Here is a 26102-nt window from a genome sequence, read left to right on the forward strand (position 1 = left end):
AAGAACAATTTATTCATTTTACCTCTAGTAGAAAAACCTTTAACAGACAGCTGGTGTTTAGAATACAGTTGAATAAATAATAAAAAGAGATAATATAATTATTTATGGAGCAGGCTTGTCATCAGAATATCCACATGCAGCGTTAACATCCTGGTCCGGATGTTTGTGCTCCTGGTGAAAAATACTCTTTCCTCCTTGTATTTAAAATATGTTTACTCTCACTTTTTAATTGAAAGTAAACAGTTATAAACAAATATAACACATCTGAACTTAATGAAATAATGTACTGAGAGCACTCTGGAGAAACATTATGATTAACTCGGCCAAATGTAATTATTGTGGAATAAATAAAACACTGCAATAATCCATACATCACCTGTTAGATGTCATCTGAAAGCCTAGATTATACTCTGTTGTGGCTGGAGACCTGAAGGCCGAGTAGTCATTCCGATTATAGTCCGACATCTGCAGCAACAGTGCCGCCTGAGGATCGCGCATAATTGCTGCACTGTAAAGTCAATTATCCGCAGATTAGTCTGCGCGATCACATAAAACAGGCCGGCACACGGACCCTCGTGCTAACTGTCTAATGATGTAATTTATGACACCAGCACCTGAATGGCCCCTCACGGACACAGAAAGCATAATTCCCCGGTGAAGTGAATTATATCCCGTGTTCACCCTCCACTGAGAGCTGAGTGAGTGTTTGGGTTGTGAAAACAGTGTGCCAGGAGGAGGCTTTTCTTGGTGGGTATCATGAGGTCTGACCACCTGGTCAGCTGAGAGGCGAGCTGGCTGTTAGGCTGATGAGACCTGATACCTTTGAAAACGCAGCACTTTTGAATAAAGGCTTAGATATTTAAAGATTAAGCCACTAGATTCTGACCTTAAAAAAAGATCCCAAGTGTATTTGATGACACAAACAGTAGTATTTCAAACTTGTCTATACCACTGGGATACCCACTGTATCAGACCGTTATCGGGGAATGGTCTGTCTTTACTTGCTATATAGTCTTCTGGGTCTGCTGATGAGCTGCAGTGACAGTTGAAATTATTTCATGTTGTACAGGAACCATGAAATAATTTATTAAATAGTGAAACAATTCAACATGTTTTTAATGCACTGATATTTTAATTAATATGAGAAAATTAATGATTTAAAAAAAAAGATTAATATTTTATTTTGGCACTTTTGGTTCTCCATACGATGTGTAATTGCCTCGATAACAGGCAAAGGACAAAAACTATCTGTGCAGAGAATTTGTCAGTTTATTAATTGACTGCATTAAGCAAATTACAGTAATAAACTGAGATAGTTTCGCTGTGCATTTCAGTCATAGATGATAGAATTTACCTCATTAAACACACCAGCGCTCTGTCACGGTTTATCCAAATTACACAGACATTGCAACTCAGGATGTATTTGATAGCTTAATCCATCCTCAAATAATCCTCTTGGTGACATAGATGTGCTAGCCCGACTATCCTTCACATACCTGATACTAATGCTGGTGATGAGATTGAATTTTTATCTCTGTCCCCAATGACTAATGCAAGTTAAATGCTCCTGTGGTTGTTGTTAGGCTCCTGTTTTTCAAGAGCTCTCAGGGGTTCTTGGCTTGTTGTTGAGTGTGATATTATGGAACAAATAGTAGGGCTTAATGGTGGTGCAGATGATTTAACTGCCCTCGGGGCGATGAAAAAGGGGGGAAAAATGTTTCTGTAGGCTACACAGTGTACTGTTGTTATGTAGTTGTTTGGAAGCCTTTATTTTGTGAGATTCCACACGGTGGGGCGATGCAGGCCAAAAATATATGGTATAAAATATCTTATTTGACTACCTGTGTTCCACATGTGCTTTCCGCATTTAAGTATGTTGTTTAATTGCAGCACGGTTCTCCTCAGTCTCCTTCAGGCCCAGCACCGACTGTGTTGTCTGCTCTGCTCTATCAGAGATGCTGTGGCTTTAATCCTTTGCCCACAGGGGACGGCTGACATGGATGTGTGTAAACTGTTGACATGGTGCTGTCTCCTATGCTCTCTGATCAAAGACGGTGCAGCCCTCCTGTTTCACAACCTGCCTTCAAATATGCTCCAAGTCTCACAGACTCCCTGCCTCTCTGTTTCACACTTGTTATTAACCCGTGACTCCCCGTGGTAAATCGCTACATCTGACAAAGACAAAGAAGCTGTTTATGCCTTTCCTTATGTAGCCTCTGTGACCTCCCTCCAAGCAATGAATTTGATTTGGAAAATGGTGTGTATGTAGCTCACGCCTTAGTGGAAACCAATTTTGGAGACAGTAATGCACTGGCTTTAAGTGCAAGAAAAGATTTGGCTTGAAGTTGTGCTTAGTTTAATTAATCCTCGGTAATGATGCAACTATTAGTAAGAGCTCCGGTTGTCTTAAGTGGCTGGAGGGGTGTGTGTGTATCGTGTGTGTGTGTGTGTGTGTGTGTGTGTGTGTGTGTTCATTCGATGAGCGGCGATGCTGATCAAGCCAACTACAACTCACTGTCTAAATGTGGTTCGGCTTCAGGACTCCGGGGAGTTCTGCTATTGTTTCAAAGTTTCCTTTAACCTCATGAGAACACTAACAAGTGTGATATTAAATAGCTATTGTTACGACATCCTGATGCAGTGTTGCGTCTTTTAATACAGTAAGAGCCGGGAAATCCTGTCACATTTGTGTTGCAAATTGAGACATTAAAGCTTTATTTTTGTTGTGATTTTTGTGAGAAAATTCATTAAAACAAATATGATCTGTTTCTCAGTCTTTTGGTAAATAATGCTAGGCAGCTAATGCACAGAGTTTTTAAAGTGTCCATATTATTTTGTTTTTGAGACCTATCTAAGTCACTATGTTACACATTTGCATAATGCCCACCTTGCGGCTAGTTTGGCTCAACCTCAAAGGATTAGCAGCTGCCTTATAGGCTGCCCCTTTATTTACTTGCCAGAGCCGCTTCTGCTAACTCTAAAACGTCTCTGCCACGAGCGGAGCACGCCAAATGTTCTTTGTTGGCTTCAGTAGCAAATGCAATTGAGTCTTAGTGCACTCTCAGCATCTGAGGAACTGAAGACACAGTGGATTATTTTTTATTTTTGATGGTAATGTCCCCTCAACAAAAGGAAAAAAAAAAAAAAAAGAAAAAGGCCAGAGCTTTGTCTGAAGTGTAATGGTAGTGGACAGTCAGAAATTGTGTCATTTCAGACTGATTTTTATTTAAACCAATAAACAAATACTGGGTGTGGGTTGCTATGTTTTCTTGTCTTTGACTTCTTGCTTTATTATAACCAGCTTTTCGTTTTTGCATTCACTGGCGTGGCACACATGGACCAGCTAAAAGAGCACAGTTGCCAACAAGGCCAGTTGTGTAATCCAGATCTGTGTTGAAATATCTGGGTTCTTCCTTTGCACTAGCTCTTATACGGCTGAGCGATTCATGGAATTTTCACTTAATTTACGATTATTGTAATAACAAGATAATTTCTTGTGTTGGAAAGCAAGTGCTTTTCTTTACAGTGGTGCACTTCTGCCGCTCCCTGAAAGCCCAACCTGTTTTGTTCAGCTCCAGCCAAGTTGACTTTTTGGGGGGAGAGTCACTTGGTCAACAAGATCCATACAGAAGAATTAAAAGTCATAGGATTTCTGCAGTTCAACCTGTGAAAGGATTATTAATGATAACCTCCAGCCGCCCTTGTCTCCAAATCGGTCAGGGTCTCTCAACCAGCCGCTTTCAACGGCACGTGACATTTGGCTGTCGGCTTTTGCTCTTCATCTCCCTTCCTGTTGCTGCTCTACAGGCCCCCTGAGGCAAGTGAGTCTGTTGCCTCTGGGCTTCTCTTCACTCCTGCATGCAGCCGCAGAGATCCTGTGGTGTAGGCATGCCGGTGGGGACCGGGAGTCGCTCTTGGGAGATGGACTTTATGGTCAAAAAACACCCTTTAGGCACGGTTCAGGGGTGGGGCTAGAGTGGCACTGTCCCCAGCCTCCCCCACCACCAGGTTTTTCATGAGAGAGAGACCTTAGAGAGGCTGAAACTAAAATTGTTGAAGAGGTGCTTCAACAAAGCACTGTTTGAGGGGAAAAGTGTCTGCTTAAAAACCAAGACAAAACAAAAAACCTTTCACAAATGCTGTCTGATGGTCTGTTATAGTATCTGTGAACACAGTCAGACCTTGCGCTCAGGTACAGCTTAGGCCCCTGAAGGTTCCTGTCCCTATTATGTTATGATGTCATCATGTTACCTAGCAGCAGCCTATGAATAGGCTAAAATTACTCATTTGTAGCATTTATGATTTCATCCAAAAGAAAAAGCTTTATCCAAACATTGTCATTTTATCACTGCCTAACAATCAAATAAAATCCCAGACCAAACGAGACTAGGGATGTACAAGTGAGCAAATGATGCCCACTTTAAGTTGTGATCTAAGTGCTAAATGTTTTTTGTTTTGTTTTTTTACTCTTTAGTAAGTGTTGTGTGAGAATGAAGTGATGATTGAACCCACATGAATAGATTTTTTTTTTTTTTTGCATTTGAAAAGTGATATTAACGGCTGTTGTGTCCAATTGAATGTAAAGTGGTGAGAACACAATACTCAACATACCAACCAGTTGTACAAAAACTAATACAACATGGATAATCTCAGTGGATTCAGAAAGTATGTTGAAAGAAGTAACAGTGGCTTCTTCCATTTTCAGTCGAGCAGATTGTCGTCTCTGGTTTTGTTTTTAGTTCGCCCTGCTGTTCCTACACAGAAACGATCTGCTCACCCACTTTCTTGCATCTTTGAAGCAACAGCGAACCAGAATTACCACGTCTCCACCTTTTGAAACCTACAGCGGGTTTTGAATCCTTAAAGCAACACAAAACATTCTTATTTTTAGGTGTGCTCATCCCACAATAACTTCAACTAGACAATCTTTTTCCCTCCATCCTAGCCCTCCGGCTGCATCTGTTTTGGAGCATTTCTTTTCCCCAATGAGTTTGGTTGTTGTAGTTTGGGGTTTCATGCTTTAGGGAGCAGATATGCTTAAGAACAATCTGTCCCCCTAACGTTGTTGTACCATTGTGTTTTGAGTGTTTTTGATTTCTTGCTGGTAATTTTCCACAAGTGAAAGACAGTTGTGGCCTGAAAGACATGGGACCAATTGCCTGCACTCCTAGCAATGTGGCAGTCTGAACATTACTGGAGCTTAGCTCAAAAGCTGCTGTGATACTGTTAGATCCATGCATATGTTGTTAGCATAATGACAGTCCAGCCTAATTAGACTGTTTCTTTTCTAGACCAACTGCTACTGTAAAGGGTGTGATTAATGATAACTGCAAGAGTGTAGGAGGCACCAGAGTGGGTTGTAGGGTAAACTTGGTGATGGTGATCATTACCAAACTCAAACGATTAGAGTAGCTGCACTCTGAAACACACATTCAAGGCAGTCTGACCTGATGTGTGTATCAACAGTGATCGAAAAAGGTTTTTAGATATCTCAGGCAAAAACACAAAGTAAAACAGTATTTTCAGTGTGTGTGTGTGTGTGTGTGTGCCAGTGCGTGTGTGTCTGCCTCTTCAGCGAGGTTCTTATCACATGTACAGAGTCCCCACTGCATTACTATGTACTTCATCTAACCATGGTAGTCCTTGTTCTGCTCTGGAGCCTTTGTGAGCTTGGATTAATCCAGTTCTGGTTAGTGACCCTCCAGCACACAGCAGAGGAGAAACAGGACTACCTTCTCCGGCTGTGGTCTAAAACAGTGGAGCTGGAGTCCGTCTGCATGCAACACTTCTTTGGCGAGGTAGCTGAGTTATGTCAAGGACTGCCACGGCGATGATTGGTCAGCCTGCTGACAGGGGACCACAAGACTAGAAAAGCCAGGGATGGACAGTGTGAAAATTTAGTGCACAAATAAGAGCACATTATTCCAGTTCTGTCAAAGAAAAAAATGGAGAAATGCTAAAATGACAGGCCACTTATATTTTGGTGGCATGTAATATTCTTGGGTGGCCAAGTAAATCTCATGCATGGGGGAATACTGGCTTTGCTCTGCCGGTTTATTAATTGTGTTCTTTGTGCTCTATGTGTCCCTCCAACAATTTATGTGAGGAAAAAGAAAACGATGTGGTTTTTATCATTTTAGTAATATTGCTGCACACACACAAAAATGCAAGATACGCAGATATGAATACATCTTTGATTGGCTAACATCGACTGACAAGCCTTCTGATTAATATCCATCAAATCGTATTCAAATAGAAAACCAGGAGATTTTATTGCAATTATCTGTGTTCGGCTGATTATGCGTGAAATCCTTTCAGTAGTTTGTGAACTAGTAAAAATCCAGACTGAATTGCTGCAGGGACAGGAGCTTTGTCATAGTATGTGTTTGCATTGCAAAGGAAATGTTTCTTTTCCCTGTTGAGTTTTCTGACCTGTATCTCTCCCTCCCACAGTCGCGTCGGGTCACCACACTGGAGGCAACCATTATGGAGGCACAGGCGTAATGAGGGAGAGGAGGACAGTTGAGGACCCCTACTGGTCCTATTCAGGTGAACTCTCATTTATGCTCTGGCTGGAGCCTAAGTAGGAGGGGAAATTGCTTACCTTTTCTACCTTACCCACCATTTTCCATTTTATTTCCTGCTGTTTCGCCATCAAACTCCCACCCCCCACCCCCTCCTCGCTTTAGCAAAATGGGTTTAATAAAGGATTTATGATTCATATAATGGCATACCTGTGATGTATGCTTTTAATAAGAGCAATTAAACAAATGCACTCTGGAGTGAACAGCAGTGACATATTGTCGAGCGAGTCTATGTTCAGATTCATAACGGGAAATAATGAGTTAACTATCTCATTTGTAAAAGTATAGATTAGGACTGATGGATGCTGTCAGCAGTACTATGAAAATGTAATTGTTTAATTCCTAACCGCGTTATTGGTGCTTTGCTTTTAATCTAAATAAATGTTTTTGAGAAGACTTGCTTACTCTGTATTGCAATCTCTTAGCTGTTTACCTTAACACATTTGGAAGATGGATGAATATAGCAGCCCTCAGTGAACTGTCTGATGTATACTTTAATGAATGATTCATTCTGCGCACTCTTATGCTTGTAAATAATCTCACAGTTGGGTATAAATTTGCATATCACATCTTTTTGGGTGGTAGTCTTGGAGGAAAGTTTTTAGAGTTATAAACCTGTAAATAAGGAAAGAAGCTGAGCTCAAATAATGTATCAAAATATTTAAAACGGTATGTCACGGTATAATATTTTAAACTATCAGAAGCATATTTTATCAACTTCTAAGCTAAAGCTGTATTTAAATGCTTTAAGAGTTTAATTTTTCCCATTTTCTGGTATCTAAATTTGCTGTAAGGGGAGAAAAAAGTATAAAAGCACTGGGCTCTATGCATTTATAATGGCATGGCTCATTATTTGACTCATCAGCAGCACTTTACAAGACCATGAGTTAATGTATCTGAGTACCTGCTGAGCACTTGGTATTTGTTTTCTTTTTATAGCACGCAACATTTGGCACTGCTTGTAATGGTAAAAGTCTTTAAATTTGCTGTTTATTGGGCTCGGATGCAAAATGTGTGCACAGTTGAATGCAGAGCAGAAGATGTTTTTGTGGTGGTGAATTGATAAGCATATCCAGTTTGTTCCTTCAAAGCATTCATTCTCATTCAGCTGTACACGTCCACACCCCGGCGCAAACATAGCCCTCTGTAGGCCATCAAGCAGCTCCGATGGGAAATAGGGGTTATGTGATTTGATGGAGGGCACTTTACTGGAAGAGCTCAGGAAGGGAGGAGCACTCGGTAAAATCGTATTTACAGGTTCCAAGTTCCAAAAACACCACCTTGCAAATAACTAACTCGGCCCCTCTGCCGGCGGAGTGCATCGTGGCTCTGAAAATGAATATACTGATGGAATATTTTGTCCTCGGCGCTCCAGTTGTGAACCTAGACTCTTGTGGTTTTAGGCAAGAAAATTGTGCAAATAAAAACACAAAAAACAAAAACAAACTGTGGCTACTTTGGAGTCAAGTTTGTTTGGTATTCATGTCACTCCTGATTGTGACCCTCGTCTCTCCCAGTTGTTGAGTAAAGGCAGTGAAAAGAATGCCTGCTTTGACTATCCAAGCGTGATTGCTCTTTCACCACAAGGTGTGTGGTGCCTGTTTTAGGAGTTCTGGTCACTTCAGAGATGCCATTGTTTTCTGTGCAGCCTACAAAAACGGAAGCCCTGATCACATTTTAACTGTGATCATATAAACAACTTTGGTTCTTTAATTAGATAATGATGCAACATTATGCCATATACAGTGTTTTTGGCATTGGTCTGCTTTAGCGGTGGGCATTATAGCCTCAAAATTATATCGTGATACTTCTGATTAAGAAAGGAATAAAGAATTAGACTTATTGCTCGCAGCTTACATGCAGCAGCTTTTTTAAATGTAGGCAAATACAGGGCATTTTCCATCTTTTGACACACTTCCTAGTTTGAAGTGTGAATCTAGTGAAAAGAGGTTCCAGCAGCAGCATTAGTGTGGTGGCAGTGACACAGCATTATATCCAGTGACACAGCTCAAGTCACATGTAAGCACAAAAGTAGCCTAAATGATGCTTTCCATGGAAATCTCAAGTACAAATACAACATGACTACTTAACACTTGAGTTACTTTATTGTTAAACTAAACTCTTATATAGTATTGTCACATAATAAAACGGATAAATATTTTCTACCTGTGATGTTTTGTCTTGGGCCGAGCTTCGCTGCTTAAAGCTTTGCTTTTCACATCAGTAATTTCCATCCACCGTTTGCTCTTCCTGTCATGCAACTAGCGAGTGCAGCAAGTGTTGCTTGGTTGACTCATTTGTTTACTTTTGGGTCACACATCACCAGCTGCTAGTGTCTTCTCCTTCATAGCCTGGTCGTGCTTGACGGTGTGCTGCCTTTTTTTTTTTTTTTTTCCCCGCTTCAAGCGCTGAAACGACTTTGTTCCCACTAATGCTGGAAACAATTTAAGTGCATAATTTAAAAACGACTGCGTTTCTGTGCGAGGTTGTTGAAGTGGCTTCCTTTATAGGTGCGAAATTGTCATCAGAAGGTCTTGCTGGCAGACTTGCCTGGGCTTGTCTCATTGTTGCGTGCAAGGCGGCATGAATGCATGGCATCGCCATAGCAACAATACATTTATATCAGGATTATCATAGACGAGATGATGTGGCACAGCCCTAGCCCACTTAGTATTTTGTGTTTGTGCCAATGTGTAATGGCAGTAGGCTCAGTAAGCCTGGTGGAAAAATCACCTGTAGCAAGGATTAAGTGAGGCGGTACATCACAAATACCTGACATGACTTTAATTTGTACCTTCAGTAATGGCCACACTCCAAATATATGGCATTTGCTGCATGAAGTGGTGCTTCTGCTCTTTTCCCCTAAAGGTCAGAGTGTGTGTTTCTTTTTTTCCAATGATGTTAGTGGTTGTAATAATTGATTTAGTTTAGATGGTCCACCACTCTTGTAAAACACTGTAACTGTGTCTTGCGCTTCATTGGTATTTCTGTCCTGTCATGCATTCATCGACCAGAATTTGAAATTTGCCTTTTAGCAAATGAAGTGACAAAATACTGATGAGAGCAACCGTTTTTTGCTTCTTTTTGTTTTGGGTCACACATCAATTTTACACTGGTTAAATGTTCAGCGATAGACATGAATAAAAAGCTGAAAAGCCTTAGAACATTTAAGCTGTTTCCAATAATGATATTGTTTGTTTGTTTTCTTCAGGACCAAATGTAAACATGTATTAGTCATGCTAAGCAACACATGTCTGCAGTACTTGGATGTAGAAAATGAAAAGTGTCTGCTGCGTGGGTTTAAAGTGAAATCACCAGTTGACCCAAATGATGCGTAACCACATTCTTCCTGTACGGACGTTAACCTGCAGGGAAGCAAGTGCTAGCTGCTGCTAGCAATGCCTGGTAATGGGTAAATTATATTCACAGTGACATTTAAAGTATTTTTGAATGAAAACTGAAATGTTTGTGTTGCCAGTTTGTTTAACCTTGATTTTTAAGTCAAATGTGAATATTTGATGATTTTATAAAGCTGATATATCGCTCATATTCTTTTTTTCGTTGAGACACAATAACAGATTTCAGTAACATTTGTCATGTGTAGTTGTTTGAGTCGTTACTAACAATCTCAGTGCTATGGATTACTTGTTGCAGACTGCCCTCTGATGGAAACTGTACAATGTCAAAACCCAATAACATAACTGAGGTGTTTCTCCCGTCTCTTATCAGCTGCTGTGAATACTGATGACGGCACTTTGCAAATGGCTAATATCAGTTATAAATGAGATGATAATGATTTCTTACTTTTAGGCTATGCAGCTAGTCTGATCCCTCTCCCGCCATCCCCCCTCCCATTTAAAAGACTTATAAATTATTTGCCAGGAACATCTTTTGACCACACCTGAGTCCACACTCCTGTGGGACACAATCTTGATATTCATGCTGAGGTCCTTCTTATTTTCTAATTAGAACATCAGGCATGCGTCTTTGGTCAATTAAATTCTAGGGCTTTGTTTTTTGACAGTATGTTAGGTATCGTTAATAAACAGCCTGCAGCACCATTGACATACTTCTTTTTATAACTATCTTGCTAAGGTCTCATTTTGATATGCTGTTTGTTCATGGTTGGCAAGAGAAGGGCCGGTAATTGGGTATCTGGGTTTTTCTATGTTGGGATGGTGGCCAAAAAATAAAATAAAACAAATAAGGAAAAAAAAATTATCAAGATAGGCAACTGGCTGACACGATTTGATTTTTGGACATTCATTTCAGGTCCGTGTAGACCACCAGTTCCTACCAGTCAAGACAGCTGGCAGATTGTACAAAAAAATAAAAGGAAAGAACTGAGGGAATACAGAAATGGTCATTACTTGGGGAAGGTAATTAGCGGCTAAGGCTGTGAATGGAGGACAGAGGAGCGTGCCTTAGCAGCTAAATGGTTATTAAAGGCATTTGCTCTGTGCAAGTGAGTGTAAAAAGAAACGCACACAGTCGGGCTAGCCTGAAGCTAGAAGCAACTGCATAGATAGACTAGCACTGTGAGCGAGACACACGAGTACTGAACGTAACCTATAGAGGAGCATTGTGCCACCAGTGTGATTACTTTAGGAGCGAGGGCATTCCAAGAATGTGAAATGATGTTTCTCAGGCCAAAATAAAACATAGTGATGAAAATTTTTTTTTATTTTTGATGATCAGATCTTTTTTCTTTAAACTCGCCTGCGTTATCAATAGGACGAGTGACTTTTGCGCAGTTTTTGTTTTTCTCTAAAAAATCTGGCTACACGTGACAGTGATGTGAGTTGGCTTTTAATAATATTCATTATTGCTTCGTATTTTCCATAAGAGGGTGCTAACCCCTTACTTTGTACATATTAGTCTAGTGCATTGAGGAGTGAAGCACATGACACATCACCTTCCTGTGTGCTTGGATTATGAACCTCAGTAAAAGTAGCCTCGAAACCTGCACCCTGAAATTTGATTAAAAGTTATTTAAGGCATGCTGTGTGTGTGTGTGTGTGTGTGTGGGAGGGGGGGTGTTCGTGTAGTGTTCATGGAGGCATTTTTCATAAGAGGGATGATATCATACTCACTGTAAGACTCCCACAGGAACATAGCTATGCATCATTTTTCCCCTTTTTATATCTCTGCAGGTTTTCACATCATCTCTGTTAGTTTCTTTGGCTTCCTTCATCATAAGTTTTATGTTTTTGGCCAATATATGCAGTAGTTTGCTTTTGATTGGTCTCTTGTGGATTTATTGTTCTAGTTTAATTACAGCACAACAGTTGGAGTACCTTAACGTGCATTTGCAGAAGCATTACGCCTGATCCCCTGTAACAGTGTGTAGAATGAGAAACGGAAAAGAAAAACACAGTGAAGAAATACCAGCACTAGATGTTGGGGGAAAATTATAGATCAGCGTCCCAAAGAAAATTGTCATCCCCCCCCCCTCCGTTGTATTATGAGATTTTCTGTAGTCGCTGAATTATCTCGCATGTCATTTCAGACTGTTGAAGCAGTCGTTGTTTAATTTTATTTATTTTTTAAACGGTCCTTCCATTGATCACTGTAGGAACTTATGATTTTGGTTTGGGGGAAAAATGACTCTGCAAAATTGGTGAAATTAAAAATGCTGTAAAGGGCACACGCTGAAACCATAATCCTTCAGATGATCTAGTAGTCCACCTCCGCAAATTAATAACATAGCTAAGGGCTCTGCATTTCAGTAATTTTTCACAGTAATAACTTACTAATAGCTCAGTGCTTCATATGAATAGAGCTCCTACTGTCTTTCATGCAGCGGTTATGGGTGTTTGGATGAAAGCCACCCCGACAAGCAGTTGTAGCAACTGGATGAGCCTGGGATTGTCTGATATGTGTGGATTATGTTTCCCCTCAGCCTAACTGTTTTATTCCACTTCACTGAGGTTGCCCATGATCATTAGCAATCTTTCCACTCATGTCTCACATAATGAAGTGAATGAAGTGTCATTTTCAATCAACTGCTATGTTGATCCAACTTAATTAGTACTTTAGAGGATACAGAACAAGATTAGGTAACTCACTGTTCTTGATTGCCAGGGCTGTTTATTTTGGTTTTGAATTAACCCTCTGCTCTGGCACTGCGAGCGATTTGAGTTTCTTAATTTTTTTTATTTTTTGGCTTCACCTCTTGAGATGTATTGCGTTATTCCCTCATAGCTAATAAGCAAAAAATTGTTGCCTAGCTTTTAAGATAAACTTGTCAATTGCAAATTACTCTGCCGCTGTATAATTGATCTTACTATAAATAAATCTTTATTAAGACACACATTTGTTTAAACAACACGCCGCAGGATTGATTTTTAGAGCCCAGTGATTGGGCTGGTTTCAAAAATGTGTCTATTCCTCTCCGGTTGCTTAGTTAGGTTAAATGTTAAACCCTGTGATTCATGTAACCTTAAATTGGCTCGGTGCTTTTGAAGGCAGTGCAGTTTTTCTCCTGCGTTTTGACACCCCCTTACAACTGCTGGGGGGAAAAGAGCAATGCCATGTTGTCATGGTGCCCAACAGAAGGAGCTCTGCCTCTTGGAGGTAATGAATCGAGAGGAGGATTGCTCCCAGTAGACTTCCGTGTATAAGAAGCACTTGAGTTTAAAGTAAAGGTCCCTCGCTATATGGATGTTCTATGAGTAGGCATAGAGGGTAATGTACGGGGCATAGCCTTCAGGACGTAATCTTCAGGGATGAAGATGACTTTTTTCCCCCTCCTGCTCTCTCTCATTCCCCGATGAAAGAAGCGGCTCACCATGCTCCAAGTGATGAAACAAGTTTTTCATGATAAATGGAGGTGATTTTCCCCTGATTGTTTTGAATCATGATGTAGAACGAATCATTTTGCTCTCCGAATTAACACAAAAAAATTTGTTTGATCCTTTTTCCCCCCCAAGGATGAAATATTTTGAATGTAAGCTAGAAATTACAGTTAGATTTAATTTCCAATGAAAGTAAAGTCGAATGATATTTTTAGATAGACGCGATGTCGTTTGAGTTTCCAATCAGAATGACTGATATTACAATCCAATATGTTTGTACTAACCATGCAAAAATGTGCATTAGTGAGTCATTACACTTTAAACAGATCTGTCACCTAACTGCTGCGCGCACTCACCCAGAGGCCGCTCACATATTCCAGACTGTTGAAGTGTCCGCACTGATTCTTCTTGCTTGCTAAACAAAGGAAAGAGTCACACGTCTATAACGCAGGCATTTTAAACGGGATGCCATCCTAACTCTTGCTCGGCTGAGTCGTGTATTTACTGATGCTGCTCGTGATGAATAGTTGGAAGAAGTTTAACTTTTGCCCAATGTGAACGAAGAACGCCGCAGCTGCTGCCTAATCAGCTCGCGACATGAGGGCATCCCGTGAGAGCGCGGTAGCTGCTTGTGCGTGAAGCGTGAAGGAGAAGTTGATCTTTTATGTTAGCAACCACCACGTTGCTTTCGAGCTAGCTTGATTTACCCTAGCTGCCGATCAAAGCTCTGTTAGCTTACAACAATAGCGCCAGGAAAGATTGCTCCCCCATCAAACGTCAGGCATGCCCACTGTCGAGCACTGAAGCTGAACATATGTGCGAATCCTCCCTAAGGGCCTGAGCATGCTCGATCAGCCCTGGTTGGTAGAGTGTGCGCAGACTAATAACTCAAAGAATTGTTATGGGGAAAGAAAAATATTAAATACAAATTAGATCCTGAAGCAATGAGTCAGAGGAGCTTTTATCAGAATTCCAGGATTTGAGGGAAACGCACGGACAGTGTGTGGCTGCATTGTTTTCTAGTTATACGTGCATACTGGTAGCTTCCTGACAAAGATTATTATCCAACGACAAGTGTTGATTGTCCAGAAAAGTAGGAATCAGTTTTCTCTGCTCTTCAGCGCCTCCACTTTTCTTTGTTTCCACAGTAGCGACTGCGCTCCTTTACAGTATTCAGTTTGTGAAACGAAAGGTCCTCCTGAACTTTGTTGTGCTCATCCTGTGAGATTCCTTTACTGCCTACCCACAGAGCGACTTGATTAATTTCCTCCTCCTAGGAGTACAGAGAGAGATTCATCTGTCTTACACCCTGCATTTATAGTCGCAGGCATTCTACGTGATGATGGAAGCTTAACACAACATCATCTATATTCCTCCAGTCTTGCTGCTGTGTGTATCAACCTGTAGATGTACCTGCACTCATTTTGAGAGAAAATGAGAGGTGCAAGAACACTAATTATTAAAAATGAATTTTGCGAGGGGACCAAGCTGGCTCATTATTCATCTTTGTTATTGCTAGCAGTTTGGATCAGCCTTCCTGTGCCAGAATTGGTCTATTTGTCTCTGTCAAGGGTGGGCCCTTGACAGATGTGCCAATATGGCTGCCGAAGTTCTGTGCTGGGGGAGAGGCATCTTAATTCTCCATGATGTATCACACTGGCAGCAACCAATTTAGCAGAATTGAGCTCCAAATCATCTTACTTCCCACTGCCTCTGACAATCTGTTTCCTTTTTCTAGATGAGGTAAATATATTAAGAATTGAAATAAATTAGGGATTCCTGCACCCTGAGTTAATGCTGTATGAGTGAGGTTTTGCAGAACTTAATTGCTTGCGTTTATACACGGATATGTCCGGAGAACAGCGTCTTCGGCCGCCACCACCTTGACGCATAAAGCAAAAAGTCCAAAGTCCAACATCTGCGATAAGCGCAGCCAAATTTCCTGGTTTCCTTGTTTAGAGCAGATTGATGCGTTGGACTGACATGTTTGTTGTGTAAACCTAATTAATTAAATTTCAGACGTCACATAGTGTTAGTGTGCCTCGTGGCACCATATTAGGCTTAGTGGGTGGCTCAGGTCCAACTTAATGGATGCGGACATGCTCGGCCTGCTGGGACTGCAATATTGAGGAAGTGTGAGATTGCCAGCCCACAGGTTTCCTCACTAATATGGTTATGCTGATGAGCTAGAATGAGCTAGATTGCGGTTCAGCAAATTTTTAAACTCATAATCATGATGACTTACTTTGTAATGAGCGCACATCCCCCTAGAGGTGAGGAGTTAACTATAGGGGGCAAGGCTATAATAGTGGCATAATGGCACAATTTTGGAAGACGTGTAATGCTTCCCTCGGATTCTAAAACAACGTTTGATTTATGATCATTTGTTCAAGTGCAGTGAGGTATGTTGGCATAAAATTCTACTTAGACCTTCAAACCAGTGAGTAACTGAATGGAAGTAGCTGATGAGGTCTAGCACTGCTTCCAGTTCGCTGACTTTCCCTGGCTTGTTAGATTGTTTATGCCGCGCTACTACCTCTACTTTACTGAGTTACACTGATTTCTGTCTAGAGTCTAAATTATAAGGACACTTGCTGTGTAAACATGTAGCCATTGTTGTCCCTGCTTAGCTTGCAGAACAACTCCAAGAGTAATAGCTGCTGAGGATGTGAGCTGAGCACAGAGGGCTGTAGCTCAGAGTGGTTCAGGCCTTTTTTTTAATACTGTATTTTCTGAGCTAATTGTGCCTGTGGGATGTGCGATATCTTGTTTTGTCTTCTTTTTTTCTGTAATTAAAATGCATGTATGAGATTTTGGTGACTGGGTTAATGTCTGTAATTTTGCTTTATGAATTATAACTACTCTTGTATTGCTGATTCAAGAAAACTAAATATAGTCCCTGAGAAGTGCTGCGATGAAATTCCAACAATCGGTATCATTATCATTCTGCAAACACAAAGACATTTATTTTAATTTAGGGTGACCCAGCTTCATATTCTCACGGTAGCAAGTAGGAGAAAAAAGAAGATCACTCAGGCCTGTCATCCTTTGTCTTGCAGAGTCTCATGACTGATTTAAGCTGGAGCTCATATACCTGCGAGGGATAATAAATAATGTAGATGTATCATGAAATTATTGGAGTAGAAGCTGTTCTTTGCATTGCAAAATGTGTGGTAGTCTAAACCTTTTGTGCAGTACCCAAACATCCTCTCTGATTTCCGCTTATTTTCAGTAGGTTTAAAGCTGAAAGGTGAAAATGATACTCCCGCAGTAAGTAGGGTTTATAAAAGGACCTTTGTTTGAATTGAGGAAAAAAAATAATTCATATGTTGGAGGGGGAGCGAGTGGGCTAATGTCTACACTTTGCTGAGAATATAAATAAAGCCATTTATTTTCACACAATACATTTCAGGAAAAATTCCACTTTAAAACCAGACTGCAAAGGACCAGTTTATCAGTCATCCATGAGAACACGAGCATCTTTAGTGCTATCCATTAGCCACTTTGCTGACGTCACCAATCTTGTATTAATTTGAGTGAGTTGGGACTCACAACAAGATGGACTTCTTATTGATCGCTTAATGCATGTATCTGTGAGGTGTAGTGGAGACGGAATAACTCGAGTCTGTGACGGGGAATAGAGAACTTGTTTTTCCAAACTCTTATTTTGCCTACAGCAACTTTATTTTGAAATGAACGTAGCTGGTTTTCAGCAGCGTTCTCTTCTCCCCGGGAATCAATTTTCTGCCTCTTTATGTGAGTGCCCGCCTCGTTTCTGTTCTTAAATTCCCCTCCCCATCCATCGCTCCTAATGCTGACCACATCTCAGTTCCGAGCAGCACTTTGCTTGTGGGTGCCGTGGGGTAGTAAGGAGGGGGAGACGTGGACTGGATTACGGCTTGATTTAAAATGGCTGCTCGCTGTGCTCAAGCTTAACACTCGTCTTGGGATGTGGTCATGTGCAATCTTGGGAGTTTGTGGCCTAATTAGCGGTTTCGGGGTACCCAAGGCTAAAAAAACTCCACTGTTGCTCTCTCATCTTCCCTCAGTTTTAATTTCTGCCACTTTTTTTCTCTCCCTCCATCTCTGCATCTACTGACTGACGCACTTGTAACTACACATGGACAGATTTTCTGCTCTGCTGAGCTTTAACTGAAAGGGCACTTGGAGAGAGCCTATCCTGTGCCAAGGCAAATGCCACATTTTGCAAATTTAAATAAAGTGGTCTGGATTCATACCAAAACTTAATGAGTTGCTTAAGCCATGCTCCACAACCCCACCAAGTTTCAGGAAATGTGGTGTGTTAGTTTTTATGAAGGCTTTCTGACACACGCTAAGACAGTAAAACGCTGAAAACCCACCTCTGCCTTAGCTCTCGACCTGGCAAAGGAAAAATCCGGACAAAGAATGACTGGATCCGTGTGAATAAGCTGAGAAAATAACGGTTCGGCTCTGTGGAGGCTTCTCCGTGCAGCGTGGAGCAGATGAAAACGTGTGTTTAGTTCAGGTCAAACTTTACCGGAGCAAATCGAAAAGATCATTTGGCTAAAGGTGATGTTTACCTGTGCCAAGAAGGTCTTAGAGATGGCCCACCGGTGTCTGTTTTGCTCTGTTACCTAAATATCTCGCAATAATGGCTGAGTTCGCTCGGAGTTTGCTGGATGTATCTCTTTAGGGAGTTCATGAACCAAAGAGGAAGGCGCTTATTAAAAGTGGAGACTTTGGGTGATTGTCTGGGGAAGGTCACAAACTTTGGCTATAACCAGCCATTCTACTGCATTCATTACCCAGACACCGAAGTAGTAACAGCAGCCTCGGAAAATGTTTAGGAACTGTGGAGCGATTTAAGGCTTTTTCTTTTTTTCTTTTTTTTGGCCTTGCTTCTTTCTAAACTAGTACAAATAATTCTTGCCATTACTTAGAGTAACTGTCCTTTACTTTTCTCTTTCGTTTTGACCAGTGAATCTCCCGTGTTTTTGCACATTTATTATTTCTGTTAATACTGGTGGATTAACAGAAGAGGGCATAAGCCTGTAGGAGGTTGTTATACAAGGGTAAACAATGGATCTCAGTCCCAGGCAGCTTGGATACAAGTGATTCGCAGTGCTGATCTCTGCTGTGCGATTAAAGTCAAAATTCCTCACTGTCATTCATGCTTTTCTCTTTTTCTTCCACAATCTATATTGAAACTTTGACTAGTGTTAGAAACGAGTCTTGTTTTTTTCCCCGTACATTTTGCAACGACTCACACTGACTCTAACTGCCAGACATTTTCTGGTTTTCACACCGTAAAAATGGCACTGCATGACCAAAGGCTTAAAATAGGAGCTCTTACAAAATAATACAAGCTGGTGAAATATAATTCCAGATAACATGTCATCTGGAGTGGGGCACTGTGTGGGTGGAGATCTTTCACCTCCACCTGCAGACTGTGGCTAATGGTCTGCTTAGTCCTGACCTCATACTGTGGGGTCATCCCCGATGCACAGACAGGCAGGTAAGTGAGAGGTTTCTGCTTGTCTCACAACCTCTCTCCCCCTGAGAGGCGGCAGCCTCCTTATGCTTGTTCTGGTTTATCGCTGCACAGTGACCCACAGTCATCTCAGCCTCATACCATTTCATCCATGGACTTAGGACCCTGTGGCAGGCATCTACCAGCGCTCCCTCTGCAGTAAGAGTATGCAGGAATGATTATTTAGTGTTTGCTCTGAGGACCGTCACTAACATAAATGCATATAGCACAGATGGCGTGCCACATTAGCGTATCTATATACTTCAGCCTCAGTGCTTCATCTTCATCGCCATTTACTACTACTACTCCTGAAATGCTAATTATCCCTCAGTGTAATTTTGACTGTGATTTGAATACAATCACTCTCTCTTATATTAAAACGTCCATCACACGCAGCTGCAGGGCATTTATGAGTGCTGAGGTTAGCGTCTGCGTTTCCCAGAGTTGGCTGATATGGAACAGTTGCCCTTGGACAAAGCAGAGTAATGTAGCATCACTAATCAGTGTTTCACTTTGCAGCTCTACAGAGGAGATCTGCGTTCTGCTCAACAGAGTGCTCACCACCCTCTCCTGTTTACAATTAGCAGGAGGCTTCCTTACAGTGATGCAGTGTTGGATTGCTTTCAGTGTGCACTGATACACAGAGGGCAAAACCCAGAGAGAAAACACTTGGTCTTTGTGTGGAAAAAAACAACTTAAATGTGCAGGAAAAACAACCATAAAGTGAAGAGGAAAAGGCTTTTAATCATTCGGTTTATTTATTTTAGTTATGCGCTGCCCTACTCTCTCAAACCTACTCATTATCCAGGCAATCATAAGGCTTGTAATCCTTAGCTAAATGACGTAAATTAGCTGGAAGCGTGTTATAAGAAATCTACATAAAGTACTTCCAAATTCACAATTCGCACTAAATTTATAATAAAAAAGCTAAACTCATTTAAATTGCATAGCTAGATGTATAAATACCCTGGGGCTAGAAATGCTGTCAACCTTTCCAGCACAGTTCTTTACAATACGGCATTTAAGCAACTTTTTTTTTTTTTTTTTGCGCCCAGATTATGTTGCTGGTCAGTTTTTAACACCTACGTTAAATTATACACATGAACCTTTGTAAAGCTTGTCATAATGTTAACAATATTTTTTCCCCCCATTTATCTCCTGTTTTGATGAGGTGAATGCACAAGAATAATGAGCATGTCTCTTCTTGGATATATGCTCTTTTAAAAAATGCTTTATTTTACATCGGCACACCGGAGGTTTAATTCTATGTGTATTTCACAATAAAGCATCTATCTGGACTTGATGTTACATGTTACACTCATAAGTTTTTTGGTACAATGACTTTTTTATTTGTTTTTTTTATACAACAAATATTTAAACCACAAAGCAAAAAATTGTAACTGAATTAACTTCAGTAGCCAATGTCAACAAAGCATGAGTTTCTGTCACGTCCTTGCATTTAACAATATATTGTCTTTATTACAACACAATATAGATGAATTCAAATTGCAATTTACAGTCAATAAATGACATAAAATGGACACTAATGCGTAAAATTGTAACAGCTTCCCACTAGCATGTTGTTACGAAGCACAGAGGTGAGCTAATTCTTGTGCACTGAGCTGCTTTGGAAATAAACGGGCAGACATTTCACCGATCTCCTCGCTAGTCGTGTTAGTTGTGTAACGCTCACTTTATTCAAGAGTAGGGAAATGTAACCCAGAGTGAGTTTAATCGGCCTCGAGTGTGTAAATATGGATTGATTATTTTGGGAATTTTTCATGCTGGGGTTAAAGGTTAAGTTAAGTGTGCGGTGTAAATGCTAAGTTTGCAATGATTCATTGTCTTGCATCATCTTTTACTCACACCACACGCTGTAGCACAGCACATCTGAAATGTGTTTGAAGGTACTGTTCTCAGTATCTCTGTGGCATGCCAACAAGCTTGAGTAATGCTTTTGTAATTAATTTAAAAAAAAGAGTCTATAGTTGCTTATGTGCTGACCATCCACAGATTCTTTTCAGAGTGACCAAAGCATTTGTTGGCTTGCTGGCTTTTGGCCAAATTAAAGGGGAAACTGTTAGAGCTTTTGAATTGTAAGGGAAGCTCTTCCTCGCGGGACAGAATGTATTTCTGTCCCTCTCATTCTTTACACAAGGTCCTGGAGATTATTTTTACAGACTAGGGGATGTTGTACTTATGCAGTGGCCAACACCCAAGAACAGGAAGCCACAGTTTCTATGAAAGCCCACGAGATGGAAGCAGATAGCGCCAAGGGAAAACAATATTTTGGCTGGAGCTCATTCTGGTGGCCAATTAGACCCCAATGCCTGTATGATTTAGCACTTCCTCTACCTGCTTTTATGTGTTTGGGGCTGCTGTGTGGAACACAATGACCTCTGATTAAAGATTGAGCTCAGGCTCTGAGACGGCTGTGGCGCCATTCTTATCAGATGCCTTCTTCTCAGAACTCAGCAAGACCACCTGAAATCAATGCATGTATAGTCTCACACTGACGCAGTGAGACAATGAGCATATTTAGATTTTGATTTGAATATTGTCAGTTTTGTAGAAAGCAATTCATGGCGATGGGAATGTTTCTCGGGCTCGTACCCTCGTTAACAGGCCTATTTTTTTTTTTAAAAACCACATTATACTACAGAGAATATTTTTATACCTTTTTTTTAAATTTTCTTTTCAATGTCATGCACCAGGTGAGATTGGTGTAATTGTAATTTTGTTGTGCTGCCATAATGACAGAGGTCTTGGATCTTGAATCGACTTTTGGGCTTCATGTAGGCGTCTAATGGACAATCTCGTTTCAATGCTTCGTGTTTATGTGGGGTTTTAAAAGTTATTGCTTTCTATTATTAGTTCTAAAAGGCAGATGAAACTCTAAACTCTGATCTAAATTACCTGAAAATGTATAATATAGTTAATAATTTGAAGCCTAATATCGCTGAACGATTCCGTAGATAAACATTAGCGGCCCTTTGTCTTTCAAAGCACTTAGTGGGGCACATTGTTTTATGGGCAGAGACGAATGCATTGTTTGTCTTTTCCTCCACCCTCTACTGCAGACGCGGGCTGGAGGCGAAGCTGAGATCTTGAATGTTTGGGTGGAGTGAGGGGTATGAGGTCACGCTGCTAATTGCATAATGAGACGTGTCTGGGTTAAGATAATGCTTCAAAGAAACTGTTATGTAACCTAAAAGCAGCACGGACTTAAATTTAGATGAAAACGTGCAGTTTTCCTTTACGGCCGAGTTTACAGATCTCTTAATTTTATTACTTCTGGAAAAACAGTGTCATTTTCTCAGCCATTAAGCCAATCAAATAAAATCTCCCGCTACTGCTCCTCCTCCTAACCTGTCTGCTCCGCAAACAGGCGAAGTCTCCAGATTTTAGTCACACAACACATGTTTTACTGCAAACACAAAGTGGCTCGCTTCAAGGTAAATGAGATTCCAGTGTCTAGTAGTGGTTGGGCCCTCAGTGTTACCTGTCAATTAGTGTCAGTTCCTTTAACATGTCACAGGATGCTAATGGCTCTTTACAAGAAAGCGGAATAAAAAGTACTCATCTGGCTAGGTTGTGTATAGACTTTTCCTGGGTTTTAATTCTCTTTTTGTAATGATCGGATCAATGTGAAATCATGTACGACACGAGTATTTTGTTCTTTATCGCAGAAAGGGGGTGGTGGAAATTTTTTTGCCAGCTTAGTGACTTTCTTGAAAGGTCTATTGACTTACAAGACTCTCTCTCTTTTTTCCTGCCTACTCTTGTGAAGCTGTGGCTTTCTAGACTGTGACTAAAGGGACAGTAGCAGTAAATTCAGTAGACCAATTAAGGGCCAGTCAGTAACATTAATGTGCATTACTTCCAGTCACTGATCTTCAGTGTATGAGGAACCTTCTTATTTGGCTTGATTCTAAATGATTTAATTTGGCAAGTTACTTTTATAAGAGTGAGTTTATTCCAGTGTCAGCGCTGCCCTCAGAATCGCCGCTCTCCAACAGTAACTTTCCCATGGAAAAGGCAGATTGGCCGGACTTATGAACGGGCTTTCAAAGAGCCCATTCCTATCATAGTTCCATATTATGGGTTCATCACTTTCTAGCTTGTGATTATTACTTCCCTGGGGATAATGCGTTTGACCTGCACTTCTCTCTCTGGAACATTTGGTTTCAGTCCCGCTAATTGGACGCAGGGAAGCCCCCCGCAGGAGAAAAGCTTTTTCTTGACACAGGTTAACTTCATTGCGTTTTTTTTTTTTTGTTTTTTTTTCCCCCCCTTTTCTTGTGATGACCATACTGCTTGATCCTTTTCGGATGAGCCAGCAAGCTTGTTCACATTTTAGAAAAGCTGACTGTTCTGAAGAAGGCAAAGCTTTTAAGAAGTCAAGCTAAACCCAAAGCACTCTGTGTCTAATTCAGTGGCAGAAAACTTGTTTGTGCTTGAGGACTGTACAAGAAATTAATTTGGCCTACAACCTCCATGGCAGATGGATAGCAGCAGAGGAAAGCCTTCGGTAGAGTCTGTTAGAGGCATAGTGGTGACTTTGGCTGTAGTTGTCGAGGATGATATATGAATGCTGATCTTCCAGACTTGGCAAGCAGCTACCATGTCGTACCAACCCAAGAAGCAGTCAGAGGAAAGCGTGTGATTGAAACTGAAAGGACAATCTCTTAATGAAACCTATGTCTTATCATGTCAGTCATCGCTAAATTCTAAAGCAACTGGCCTCCTGTTATTTTAAAAATGGGTCAGTATATGACCTGCAGCATAGATAAAAGGCAACTTCAAAATGAATCTTAAGCACTTGTATATGATGGCTAAGTTGGCCATGGATTAATGACCCGCTGGATCTAATGTTTCATTGGATGTTGTTTTTTTTTATTTTTCTTGCTAAAATTCCAAATGATGGCAAAACAATTACTGGCTACAGGATCATATGTAGCCCAAGTCCATTTGCTGTTCTGCTACAATAACCAGGAAATAGTTCTTTTTGTAATGCGATGCACAAATGTCTGCATCACATTACAAATCACATTACCACCACCCAATGAAAGGTTTATGCCACAGCTGTACTAGTAATGAGCAAAATCATTGTTTATGGTTTGGTACGGGTTAGACAATGAGTGTGTGAGCTTATCCATGAATTTTCCAATTTACTGTTTTCCAAAAAGCAGCAAAAAAGTAAACCACATTAGTTTTAATTGTCAAATGTTATGCTTGATTCATCTCTTACTTTCCAGAAAAGTCCAGTCTGGTGGCTTAAATTTTGTTATTAAAAATATGAATTGAGTTTAGTGAATTGTGTAATTTTAAGTTAAAAAAAAAAAAAAAAAGTTTTTCACAAATTGAAAAAAATGTTTTCATGACCCAGCGGGCTGATATTTTTCAATTTCAAGTGCTAACTTTTGTAATGTGTCCAAGCATGTCTTGATGCATGCTCAATCATCAAAGTAAGGAAATTCCAAAAAGTTGATATTGTTCATTTTGTAGCGTTTTCAGTAGGAAATGCATTTTGTCAAACACCCAAGTTAACTCTTCAGTCTCAGCTGACTTGATTACAAATTTTTCTAGCTTTGGTCTTAAGGCAGGGTTGGTAGGCAGCTCAAAACGCCACGTTCAGAATGTGTCTCGTATGACGTTTCATCTTCCCTCACTCATGTTCCAATTAGTGAAGCAGTGCAGTCCATAACAGATTACAGGATGACCCCACCCTAAGCACTGACTAAGTGTGTCTGCTCTTGGAACGGTCTTCAATGTACGTATTTTACTTTCAAGGGTCAGTACTGCAGGCAGAAATGTGTGTGTGGGTGTGTCATGTGTTCCCAAGTTTAACCCATTGTGGGCAGTTTGTATGTGGAGGAAGTGGAAAAGCAGGCTCTGTTATCATAACCTGGAACACCACTGAGCCATTGGTTCAGGTATGTGGATGACACCACAGAGCAGACACGATTCCCACAAAGAGCAGGGCGATATGACCAAAAATATTTATCACAATATACATTTGAAAATTTGCGATAACGATATAACTGACGATATAATTGACACTAGACAAAATGCTTTACAACTCCACAACTTTGTTAGTGCTGTTTTTTATGTGCATTAAAGTTATATAAAAATGTAACAGTGCAAATACAAAAGGCATTTCCAGTGGAAATTGGCCGACATAAAAAAAGAGGTTATACACACACAATACGGTAATATTATGAAGCACAGTACGTATCACTCCGCGAGCCTCCTGCCTACGATAGCCGTAATGCTCATGTGCGTATGAAAACAAAGGCACTGCGCATGCACGTTTTACCCAGATTCTATCGCGATATTTCATTTTCTTGTCATTGCCCAACATTATACAGGTATTACTGTGAATGGTATGATATGGTCCAGCCCTATTCCCACAGACACAGCAGTCAGGGAACAGAGTAACATCATATCAAAAAATGCCCTGAATAAATGTGGTTATCCCAGTTGGACATTTGTCAAAGCTGGAAAGGCATCTAAAGAATGCTCCAGGCAATCCAGCAGAGAAGGACAACCGCTGCCTAAGCGAAAACCTTTAGTGTGATCCCTTATGTGTGGGAGTATCGGAACAACTGAGACGCTTTTTCTAAAAACACCACATCTCTGTGGCTTTCAAACCCCAAAACATGCTACACCAAAAATTGGTGCACTCCAAGGATCGGGTCTCCCGACACAAACCGAGTAATACAGTGTACGCGGTTAAGTGCCAGGAGGATTGCCGTGAATTATACATCGGGGAAACCAAACAACCTCTGGCTAAGAGGATGGTGGAGCACAGAAGAGCTACCTTATCAGTCCAGGACTCCGCAGTCTTATTACACCTAATGTCCAGTGGCCACTCTTTCAGTATTGAGGATGTAGATATCCTGGATAGGGAGGATCACTGGTTTGAGCCATTAACTGAGGAGGGGGCCTAAGGGTGCATCTTTTACCATCTTACAATGCTGTGATTGCAACTATTTCCTAACATTCTGTGAATGGCACTCTGGGCCATTGATCAGTGGTCATGACAATTTGCATATTAATGATCATAAAATTGAATTCAGCTCATTGTTAGTCAGTGGTGCTAGTTTTTGGTCGTTATGTTAAAGTACTGTTTATAAGGTTGGAGAAACCTGCAGTCACCTGAAACTGAGTAAGTCATTTGAATGAGTGATGAAATATTTCTCTCAC

At 40.7% G+C, this 26102-nt stretch overlaps 1 protein-coding gene across 1 annotated transcript in view; it reads left to right on the forward strand.

The window, feature by feature from the left end:
• ca16b (carbonic anhydrase XVI b) overlaps nt 1–26102 on the forward strand; it is a 114915-nt gene that overhangs the window by 19851 nt on the left and 68962 nt on the right. Inside the window, exon 2 of the mRNA XM_085274514.1 lies at nt 6454–6549. Within this exon, the coding sequence (XP_085130640.1) occupies nt 6454–6549 (96 nt within the window). The remainder of the gene's footprint in view (nt 1–6453; nt 6550–26102) is intronic.

Source organism: Mchenga conophoros, linkage group LG5 (genome assembly GCF_057382185.1).
Source record: "Mchenga conophoros isolate Kocher_MC1m ecotype Shallow Benthic linkage group LG5, M_conophoros_male_GT1.1, whole genome shotgun sequence".
NCBI classification, from domain to species: domain Eukaryota; kingdom Metazoa; phylum Chordata; class Actinopteri; order Cichliformes; family Cichlidae; genus Mchenga; species Mchenga conophoros.